At 43.1% G+C, this 11,461-nt stretch overlaps 1 protein-coding gene and 1 pseudogene across 1 annotated transcript; one reads left to right on the forward strand and one right to left on the reverse strand.

The window, feature by feature from the left end:
* The first annotated feature begins 267 nt into the window (after positions 1 to 267).
* LOC123111442 (WRKY transcription factor 44-like) lies at positions 268 to 5,317 on the forward strand (annotated as a pseudogene).
* On the reverse strand, positions 5,317 to 8,470 carry LOC123111440 (protein TONNEAU 1b). Its single transcript, XM_044532243.1, has 8 exons — positions 8,322 to 8,470; positions 7,364 to 7,499; positions 6,732 to 6,820; positions 6,525 to 6,647; positions 6,040 to 6,173; positions 5,908 to 5,933; positions 5,662 to 5,818; positions 5,317 to 5,575 (listed from the first exon to the last, which is right to left on the reverse strand). Exons 1-8 carry the CDS (start codon positions 8,406 to 8,408, stop codon positions 5,551 to 5,553), a joined length of 777 nt encoding a protein of 258 aa, XP_044388178.1. The 5' UTR covers positions 8,409 to 8,470; the 3' UTR covers positions 5,317 to 5,550.
* Between the last annotated feature and the right edge of the window lie 2,991 nt (positions 8,471 to 11,461).

The following is an 11,461-nucleotide window of genomic DNA, read 5'->3' on the forward strand; positions in this document are numbered from 1 at the left end:
AACTATGATTTGTTTTGCTTTCTCGTATTTGTTTCGAATTGTTGAATTGGAACGATTTGTATCATATAATCGACGTGCATGGATTGCATGGATTTAATGTTCAACATTTAAGATATGTGGATGTACCCAGCCCAAAATGAGGGGCCGTTCGGTGCTGTTCAGGGATGCGCCCACGGGAGTATATGGGGTGAATTTGCTGTAGATGCTCTAATTACATGATGGAAGAAATTTCATACACCTGAGATTTAGCAAAACCGCAATTCATTAACTTTCCCGTATTAAAACTACACCCCTGCGCCTCGTTCATGGCAGATCGGGACACTTGTAGGGAGTAAATCAGAAAACCACACCACCACGGCACCACTTTCCGGAAGAAGAAGCATCTCCTCAACCCGCCTGCGAGATGCGTCCCGCCGGTGCGGCCTCCGCCTCCACCGCCGGCGAGGACGGGAACGAGCGCGCGCTGAGCTACGGCGACGTCGTGCTCCTCCGCTCCGACCTTTCCATCCTCCGTGGTCCCCACTTCCTCAACGACCGCATCATCGCCTTCTACCTCGCCCACCTCTCCGCCGCCTTCGAGGGCGACGACGACGGCGACCTCCTCCTCCTGCCGCCCTCCATACCCTACCTCCTTTCGAATCTCCCGGACCCGGACTCCGTCGCCGCCGTCGCCGAGCCGCTCCGCCTTGCCTCCCGCAGCCTCGTCCTCCTCCCCGTCAACGACAACCCCGACGCCTCGGTCGCGGAAGGCGGCTCCCACTGGACCCTCCTCGTTCTCGACGCCACAAACGGCGCCTCCTGCCCGCGCTTCGTCCACCACGACAGCCTCGGCGTCCTCAACTTCGACGCCGCGCGCCAGCTCGCCGCCGTGCTCCGCCCGCTGCTCCCCGGTGCCGCCAACGGAGCCCCGCTCGTCGAGGGGCCTACCCCGATGCAGGCCAACGGGCACGACTGCGGCGTCTACGTCATTGCATTGGCCAGGGCTATCTGTAACTGGTGGAGGGACCGTCGAGGGCAGCAGCAGGAGGGTGGAGCAGATTGGTTCGACACTGTGAGGAAGGAGGTGGACGCCGAAAGCGTCAAGGCAATGAGGGCCGAGCAGCTGCACCTGATCGCTCGCCTCATCCAAGACAAGGAGGATGAGAAGAAGAACAAGGCCGGTGAGGGCCGCAAGGAAGATTGACCTCTTACTTGGTCAGTGTTCCAAGTTCTGTAGCAGCTTGCCTTAGTGTTGTCTGTCACGTTTTAAACGATTGATTTTGTAGTGTGCTTCAAAGTAGCAGAAATAGCGTAGAACAGAGCTTGTGTAAGTAAAGTTCTGGATGAGTTTCACAGCCAAATGTTAGTTCTCAAATGTGGTCAATACTTAATACTGCGATTTTAACCGTGCTTATGTTCGTACGGTGATGAAGTATAGTGGATCACACCTGTTGGAGTTCATGTCCTCTTTATGGTAGCAGAGTAATTCTGTATATCTTAGTACTGTATAAGATGTGTTCCTGTTCTTTGCTCTTGGATGTTAATCGATCCCATGCACAAGTTCTTTTACTACTGCTCTTTGTTAAAATGTTGCAATAAACATGTTAGCATGCATATTTGAGTTGCAAGCTTCAGCTATGTCTACTTTGCAATCCTTGGTTTACAAGACGACGCTGGAAACAGAACTGACGAAATGCAGTTTGGGGGCAAGACAGAAAGAACAAAGCTATGACAGTTCAATGTTTATTCTGTTCTTCAGTTGTAGTGTATGTTTCTTCCGTTGGTGTGGCAGTCTAATTTTCTCAGCAGGCCTACCATCATGTAACTATTCTTGCACATCTCTTGTGCCCTGCAAGAATTCTCTGAAGATGCATATACTTCCTTTATATATTCATCTTATAAGAAACATGTTTCTTTGTACTTTTCTGCTTCTGGAACTTTCAGTACTCTATAATTAGCTTGTTCATTTTGATCACTGAGGTGAAGTGATGATAAACAAACACTATGATGTCGTATTCTGTCATTTCAGTTCTGTTTGATTGGTATTTGAATGATGAGATTGTTTGCTGCAAAGTATTCTATCGTATTGAATGTTTATAACATTTTGGTACAATGAATACAATGGGCTACTATGGTGTGCAGTTTCCCTTACAGGCAAGAGTACATGTTCCAGATCTATGATACTCTGCAAAGTGAAACATGCAGGCAGTGAGTACTGATGAGGTTAGCCATCTGGCGTTTACCTAACCCCTGGAGCCCAGACCTAACAGTCATGCATGCACCCCAACTATCTTCCTTTTCTCCTCTTATTGTCAACTCTGCAATTCAACTTCCTTCTTGCCCTTCCATTGCATCTACCAGTCTACGGCTGTGACCGAGCGAGCACAGAGCACAAGGGCCTAGGTACGCGGACCTTATATTTCCATTGTTTTTGTTGCTCAATTTATTTTGAATGGTTCTTCCTTGCTCAAGTTGTTCATACGTGCATAACAGGAAAGTAAATTAGCACTTTGAAGTTGCGTTGTTACATTAGTATGTTCTGCTGTTGTTGTTGCTTGATCAACCTTCAAATTTCATCTAAAATTTGCTTTATTTCATAATTTAGTTGGTTCATTCATTCATGTTCTAATCTAGCAAGTTTCTTTACTTTGATCCTCCATTTCCTTTTACAAGGGTTCTCTTTTCTCTGTTGTCATCTCAAATTCTCAATGGTTTCATACATATACCTGTAATCTCCATTAAAAAGCACACACCTGTGTTTTATTGTGCTCTGCTCATAAGTTAATGCAATCCCAGTCTCTTTCTTTAACTTGGTTCATATCTTGATATTTGATTTGCAATTTTCAGCACAGAATTTTCTGTTACTAGCTGAAAGATATTGACGATAAACTTGCTTTTCATGTAACCTAGTGTGATTGATTAGGTTTTATAGTTCATGAATTTTTTCGCCTGCTCTTTTGTCAGTGGAAGATGCAAAGTCAAGAGAAGATAACACCTGTGAAGCCTGTAGCCTCCAGGCCTTTCTCCAGTTTCACTTCCTTCTCGAAGCTATTGAAAGACTTCACTGTGACTGGTTCTGCAACAATCTCCTCTCCAGGAGAGACTGTTATAGTTAGGCGGCCAAAGGTAACACGTTTCGCACCGCCACCAAGTGATCTATCTGCAGGAATTGCTGCAACCATGGTTAGTGCTTCACTGAAATTCAGTTTGTTCTTCTTCTGAATTTAGAAATAAAATTTGTGTTCGTCTGATAGCGTCAAATGTTTGCTACTCACTCCGATCCATAATAACTGTCGTAGTTTTAGTTCAAATTTGAACTAAAACCACGACACTTGTTATGGATCTGAGGGAGTACTTTCCAAGAATGACACTTCAAATCAAGTATACCTATGTTTCATCTATTGGATGATTTTGACCCTTGATCTTATAAAGTTACCATGTTATAACATTGTGCCAAACTTCAGTTACAGGATGCTGGTTTAGATACCACACATGAAAAAATGGTCATCGATCCAGAACAAGTAGTCTCCTGTGACCAGATGACGGCATTCCACGATATCAACAAGCCAATTCATGGTGTGAAAAACCGTCTGTCCTATGATGGCTACAATTGGAGGAAGTATGGGCAGAAGCAAGTGAAAGGGAGCGAGTTCCCGCGGAGCTACTACAAGTGCACTCACCCAACCTGCCCTGTCAAGAGGAAAGTGGAGACAACCGTAGATGGCCAAATTGCGGAAATTGTGTACAACGGTGAACACAACCATCCCCAGCCCCATCCACCAAAAAAGCCAGCGTCATTGGCAAGTACAGAAGTTGTGGTCCCTGACGCCCATGGCAGCAATGATGCTGGAGCAGAAAGCCAGCTAGGAGGGTGCAACCTCGCTCTTGTTTCAGATCCTGTTGCCGCGGCATTCAAAAGCAGCTGTGATTACGTCGACGAAATTGGAAGCACTAGTCCGGTCTATCACTGCAACACAAGGTATGCTAATGTTGTTTAATATCGGGATTCAAAACTTTGTTAGTTTCCAGAACATGTGGAGGTTGTGGATTAGAATGGCAAAGATCATACTACAGTTATGTTTTTTTTAACAGTTACGTTCTTATCGTATTCTGTTATGAACAAGCACCATGTCGTGGTTGCCAATTTGTTATTCCCATAATGATGATGAAATTATACTTATGAACTATTACTGCATTGTGCTACCCTTGCAACACTGAGTGGACTGCAACTTTATGGTAAACAAGAAATAAATCCTGGGTGTCCTTGGACCACTGAGCTGACTGCTGTAAACAATGCAGAGTGTCTACCTGTTGAATTCATGGGGTTTCCATCTTGGAGTAGAATACTAACTCTTAATGTAAGAGAACTATGGTGCAAAATTTTGTATTTTGAGTTAAAACCTAGTAGTACAATATGGTCAAGAAAATAGCAGTCTCTCAAGGTTCAGGTCTAGTCAGTAGCCTCAGCTGCAAAAATAGGACGAGTATCTGTCAGACTAGTTGCTTTCTTGGTTTTTGTTTTGTTTTGGAAATGAGTATGTCTAGTCAAAATTCTATATTGTGAAGAACGTATGTAATGCATGTCATTGTTTTTGCTCATGTAACTATGCAAGTTACCTACATCTGTTTGAAAATTCCTTTTCAGCCAAAAGGAGAAGCAAACAAGCATCACAAATGGCCTGACTTCTGGTGAGGCTGCTCCTGCATTCCAGTCTCCAACAGAATGCAGGTCGTCTGGGGATGCAGCATTCCGTTGGCGCAAGTATGGTCAGAAGGCTGTTAATGGTAATTCATTTCCAAGGTAATACAAATTGAGAACATAACAGCCACCTCCATGAATTCATGCCCCTTGTGTTTTTCTTTCAGGCGTAGTATAATTTTTGGGGTACATACCAGTTATAATATTTAGTGTTTGTGTTTAAGGTGTGAAACATAGAACTGCATTCAACAAACACAAATAGTATGAACTGAATTATAGAGCTACATCATCAACTCCTGTACCTGAAGACTTGTTTACATGTGGTTGCTGGATATGCAGGAGCTACTACAGATGCAGCACAGCAAGATGCAACGCACGCAAGTTTGTGGAGCGTTCATCGGACAATTCGCTGGTAACCACATATGAGGGAAAGCACAACCATGTGCAACTTCGATGAAGACGAAAGAAGAAAGTACAATGCTCTATAGTGTGTTTGTGATGATGATAAAATATTCAGATCAAAAAGAATACAATATGTATCTTTCCCTTCATAATAGCGCTACCGAATGGCCATCCCCAGACTTATGTATTCTGAAACTCAGTGATATCCTTGAGCAGCCGTGGACAAGTATTAGATATAATTTGAGGCAAAAAAAGCTCGTTGAATCAAATCAATTTGTCCCACACGCAAGTATCAGACACAAGATTACAATGAATAGGTCTAGCTCACTATAAAATCTCATCTCAGGTGCATAATTAGCTGGATTACAACACACACGCGCGCAGTCTAATATCAACCGAAAGTGGATACAGAAATCCCAGGGGAAACCAAGCAAGCCAACAGCGCATTGGAGCTCTTCCACCTTAAGATTTTACTCGGCACCATTGCCTGGATGCCTGCAAGGATATAAATTATCATCCCAATGGCAAAGAAAAGAAAAAAGGAAGGTACAAAAGCAAACAACTATGATAAGTGTCCTGACCTCCAAGATGTTGTCAGGTTTCGGGCTTTCCGGTCTAACTGGATGTTCTCTAGAGCAGTGGATGTACGCAATACTTCCTCCGAGAGATCATCAGCATCATATCCCCAGTTGTACTCATCTTTCCTTGTATTGGAAGCGGAAGAGCCCCCTCTTCGGTCTGAATGTCCAAAGCATTTGTTTTGAAATTTATTTAGGAAAGAAACAGCATGGGTATGTGACAAGATGAATGAATTAAATGTCAGGTACCTGATGTCTGCGATGGTGGCATTTGCCTGGCAAATTAAAAGTCAAGTGTTAACCACATTTACAGGGAAGGGAAGACAAACCGCTGCAACAAAATTATAAATGTGGAACATTGGTAGGTTAAGTGATGCCCACCTTCCCATAGGAGGCATGCCAGCGACTGAAGATGAAGATGGTGGCCTCCTCATGTTCCGGTGCTCAGTATTCAATGTTGGCTCAGGTTCAGAGTTGATCATTCTCCTACCAGCCATCCTCGTTTGAGACAAATTCTACACAATGGAATAATTTCAAGTAAACAAGTATGCACTGATGGCAGATAAAGGTTTATATTGACTATATTTAGAGAATGATAATATAGATGTTATCAAGAAAATAGGCAAAGTATTTTGTAAATTCTACACTGAGATCCACACCAAATACATTTCCGTTGAGCATCATAAGACTTGTTTACAAAATTAGAATGCCCTTACCAAGCCTCATAAAACTTTTTCTTATGGTTAGACATGCTTTTTTTTGACAGATTGGTTAATCCACATACAAATACTAAATCAAGAAATGTGCCGTTCATCAAATTAACACAGGCCCATTTTGATGAACTTCTGAGTAAGCAAGAGATTAACCTCATATTTAAGATATCCTTCAAGAACATCTAGAAGCATGGGACCACTCTCAGCACTCCTGCTCCCTTCAGCTCCATTTTTGTTAGAGAAATCCTTTAGCTCATTCTTCCAAAAGTCCTTGGGCTGATTTACAGTACAAGGCACATTAGTGAATGCTGTGTTTTTTTATAAACAGGACTAGATCCATTAAATACAAAAAATGGTTACCAGATTACATTCTGGCAAATAAACTTTCATCGTGTGACTTAGCTGGGCCCACTCCAAGTATTCACCTATAAGTGCTGTTAATAACCTACCTGCAAGCAACAGAAACTCTAGGATGTGAACCACTCACATCCAACATAGTTTGCAAAAAACATTTTGCCAAATATTGAAGACCTTCAACATTGAAGGCATATGTGATCGAGACTGGAAGCAACATAAACAAATGCAATAAGTTGCATTTTACAAATGCGATAAGTTGCATTTTACAGATGCTTCTTTCAGTTAACAACAGTGTAGAAGCATGGCAGCTAAAGACTCATTCGTCAGTTAACAGAGGAGAAACGAGGATAGATATTTCAGAAGTGCAGAAGAAAATGAAAAAGGTATGCAACAAGTCTAAGTAATTTGAGTTCCATTATTGTTAGCTAAAAAGGTTACTAAGCTAAAATCTGCCAATATCTACAGCAGAGAAAAAACATTATCATGCAATACAGTGTCGATCTAGTATACATCTGGAATATATATTCACCAGCAACAGTACAAAATCCTAGAGCGTTGCATATACCAGACCAGATCTGGCAACAGGTACGGTTTATCGATCCAATCACTAGGTACCATTTGTTGAAAGCACAAACCTGACGGTGAAGCATGCAGTTGCTTAGCACGGTCATTGCAGCTACCAAGCAAAGCAGGATTCCCGCCATCTTCGTTCTCCTCTATCACACGGTCCTCCTCTTCTATGGCCTCAAACACACTTGCTCTCAGTTCAGCCTGGTCATGCAAGGCAACTGATGAGAAAAATATGATGTTTTGTGCCAGAATGAGCAATTCCATGTAGATCTAACAGCTCACGGAAGTGTGTGGATTTCATCGAACATGGCCTAGGTTTAATAGACAAGGAAGCAATAGTTGTAGATTTTATCGAACATAGCCTAGGTTGGATAAGGAAACAGCAACACAGCTTCTGTTCTTCACCCAACAATTATATATGTAAACTTCTTGCATACATTTAACTGAACCAGACGCCCAACTGTTCTATGTCCTTACAGAATAACAAAAGGAGCACTGTAAAAATAATAACAAAAACAGAGAAACCGTTGATGCTTAATGCTTATATTGCAAACAAAGATGCCACCGCCTCGTCGCACTGAGATCATCTGGTGGTGCAGATAACTCACAAGAACATTTTCTGCAAGATAATGTAGTTGAAACTAGAGAAGCTATAGTTATGCGAGCTATATTGCTGTTTGGCTGTCTAGCAATCTGAACCAGAAACGGAGCAGTAGCACCACGCAAAAGCTGGACCCTCCCAAACTATCAAATGGTTACATGCAGAATTTGAAACGCGTAGTGAATCTAACAGGAACGGGGCGCGTAGGGTCAAAACTTTCTACACACAAAGGGGTCATTTGCGCGCATTTCAGTTCCAATGAGGGTAAAAGAGACAAGATGTAGAAGATTTGGTGAAGGAGGTCGCGGAAGCACGAAATGTGGAGATCCTGGAAGGATGCGCGCGAGAGAGGAAAGGTAGATCCGCCCTAGCCCCTAGCCCTAGTGGATCGGAAGTGAGAAGGGGGTGGGGGAGTGACAGACCCTAATCTTGGCGAGGACGCCCTTCTTCTCGAGGGTGCGGGTGACGAGCGTCTTGAGCTCCATCATCTCCCGCGCGTAGTCGTCCATGTCGTCTCTTCCCTTCCCTCGGGGGGGGGGGGGGGGGGGGGGGGGGCCTCCCTCCCTTCTCTTTTGTGCTCGGGGCGGGGGGAGGCGGAGCGGAGCTGCCCTGCGATGCGGGAGGAGGGAGAGAGATGGGAAGAAGAGGAGCAGTGAGGGAGGGGTTCTCGTCTAAGTATTTACCAGACGACCCCCGCCGGTGAATTTATGACAAGCGGGTCCTCGAGATGCACGGATGTTTTACAATGCGGCCCCTCCCAAGAGGATTTGAAGGGATATACACGGATTTTGACATTATTTGATTCACCAAATGAAAAAATTCGAAGATGCTTCATGGCTAGAGGCATTCATGTAGAGACATACTTTGTTCTAAATATCGAGTTGTAAGTAAATAGAAGTGTGATGATAATCACTATTTATTATACCAGTGATGAAAGGATGATGGAAACTATCATTCCCCTACAAGTTGGGATGAGACTCCGGACAAAAAAAAAAAGAAGAAAAAAGGGACAAAGAGTGAGACTATTGCTTTGAATCACTCATGTCTTAATATTCATGTCATGATTAGATATATGATCAAGATTATGCTAGGTAGCATTACACATATAATTTTTTTATCATTTACCTACTTGAGGATTGGAAGGGTTATACAAGGGTTATACACGGATTTTAACTTTATTCCTTTCAATCCCCTTCACGCATCTCGAACACCGACCCCTAAAACGAACACGTTATCCATCCACGGATGCATCCGGACCGTGATACATGAGTTGGCCATCCAACCGTGTACCTCAAAGTTTGCATACATCTCAGATGGAATGTGAACAAACAAGACAATTTTCATGCAAACCCGATGATTTTCATTTAAATCGGACCACATTCATTACATTTGCGACATATTTCATCCAACAAATCCATCTCGAAGTTAACCTAGTATAAATCTTCGTCGGTGTCTGTCCTCCAAGTCCTTGTTGTTCCCCATGTCTAGCATCTTCGGCGCCCGTGAGATCTGGGAAGTGAAGACGTGGGTCGCCGGCGAAGAATAGTAAGACATGGAATACAGAAGCCTTTGTATCCCATGTCCCACTCTTGCTCGCGTGGCGTCTCCCATCTCCCACTCTTGCTCGCGCGGAGTCCATGGCCTGGACGTCGCTAGTGGAGGTGAGGTCCACGATGGACGTGAACGGGCCGACCTCATGGTCGTAGCGGCCCAGCGCGAACTGCAGCTGCCGGCATTCTCGTCCATACCCACCACGGCCTCCTTGCACTAGTGCAAAACCGGGCTATAGCTCCGGTTCATAAGGCCCTTTAGTGTCGGTTCCGTAACCGACACTAAAGGGTGGAGACTAAAGGTCCCCCCTTTAGTACCGGTTCTACATGAACCACCGCTAAAGGGCCACCACGTGGCACGAGCCAAGGCCGGGTGTGGGGAGACCTTTAGTACTGGTTGGTAACACCAACCGGTTACCAACCAGTACTAAATTTTTTGGGGGTTTTTGGTTTTATTATTTATCTTTCCTTTAATTTTGTGTTTTCCATTTAATTCTTTTTTGTTTGCTGGTATTTTATGATACTACATATTGTACACGTTATGCATATATATAAATAGAATTTCTCGTAGAACCGATCACACACACACACACACAAACACACACACACACACACTGTTAAGAAGGAGATCAATATACATGTGTATTAGTTATGTGACTAGATATCGATAATGATGTAAAAATTGTGAATATTGTTCCGTCAAACGTACCCATAGTTGTCTATCAGTTTTGGTCCTTTCGGACGTCATCATGCGAATGTTCTCGAAAACGTAGTGTGCACACACATCAGTCCCCGGCGTCTGCTTCAGGGCCTTTACGAGAATAGAATTTAATCAGATAATAATTAATCAAGCATGATAATTAATGGTATTGAAACTAGAATTAAAGAGATGCATGGTAGCTAGTTAGTACTACTTAATTAATTATACCTTGGGTCGAAACCAATACAGCTTTTCTCTCCATTCGCCTGGAATCTCATTCCTGAACTTTTCCCAAGCCCTGCCCGCCGGCAAAGAAAATGAATAAACGAGTTATTAAATAGTTGATATCAGGAAATGACGAACTAAAGAGGCCGACATATAGTTAATAATGATTAAAATTACCTGTCGGCTATCCCCTTCACGATTGTGTAGTCTTTCTTTTTTTTAAAGTAGTGAGTCAAGTACTTCAACTGTTCCTTCGTCAACTTTAATGATTAACAAGATTCAATGGAAACTGCATGCACACACGTTTGCATGTCTTAATTAAGCGGGCATGTGCATAACACTCATCAACTACCCTAAATCCTATACACTTAATTATTAACATCTAGCTAGCTAGTAAGTAAAAATAGAATTTATAGTACAAGACAGTGTGACTCACAGGAAGTTGTAAGGAAGTAGTATATCTTCATTGGTATTGAGGCGCTTCAAGAACTCTAGCATGTTTTTCTCTACATCTGCTTGATACCATGGATATGTCCATGTTTGTTCATTAACGGTATTTGGATCAATGAACCCAATACCATAGCGTCCACCTTTTTTCATTTCATACATCTTCATCCTGCATAATACCACAGAAAAGAATATAGTGAGGGTAATTACAGGTAATGATCGATCAATGAGCACTACATCTAGCTTGAGACTTAAACTACAGAAAGAAATCACTTACAGATAATAGCAACTGACGAGAGATTTGTCGAGTGTGTCTTGATTGAATAACTGAAATAGTTCTGAATACTCAATGGCCAGAGCTAGCTTATTGAAGTAATACTCTTCCTTGACTTTCACCATGAGGCCCTCTCGATTGGTACTCTTGGTAATTTTCATGTACCAATCATGCAATTCATACATTCTCGTTGGGAGGTTCTTGACCTCCTCAGGCTTGACCAAAGGTTGGCCGCGGACATATTTCCGTTTTATGTTTTGCTCTCTAAGCTTAGGCATGGGCTCAATCTCGAGGAGTTGTCCAATAGTGATACCGAGCATTTCAGTCTGCCTTCTATGCTCGTCGGTTATTACCAGCTGACCGGCG

The sequence above is a fragment of the Triticum aestivum genome, chromosome 5B (assembly GCF_018294505.1).
Source record: "Triticum aestivum cultivar Chinese Spring chromosome 5B, IWGSC CS RefSeq v2.1, whole genome shotgun sequence".
NCBI lineage: Eukaryota > Viridiplantae > Streptophyta > Magnoliopsida > Poales > Poaceae > Triticum > Triticum aestivum.

What these genes read in the sequence shown, in the direction of transcription:
- LOC123111440 (XM_044532243.1), bottom strand. Translation starts at nt 8,408, where the DNA reads ATGGACGACTACGCGCGGGAGATGATGGAGCTCAAGACGCTCGTCACC. An exon ending in AAGGATATCTTAAATATGAG is followed by an intron (nt 6,174 to 6,524) that starts GTTAATCTCTTG and finishes TCCATTGTGTAG; the next exon opens with AATTTGTCTCAAACGAGGAT. An exon ending in GCCACCATCGCAGACATCAG is followed by an intron (nt 5,819 to 5,907) that starts GTACCTGACATT and finishes TTGGACATTCAG; the next exon opens with ACCGAAGAGGGGGCTCTTCC.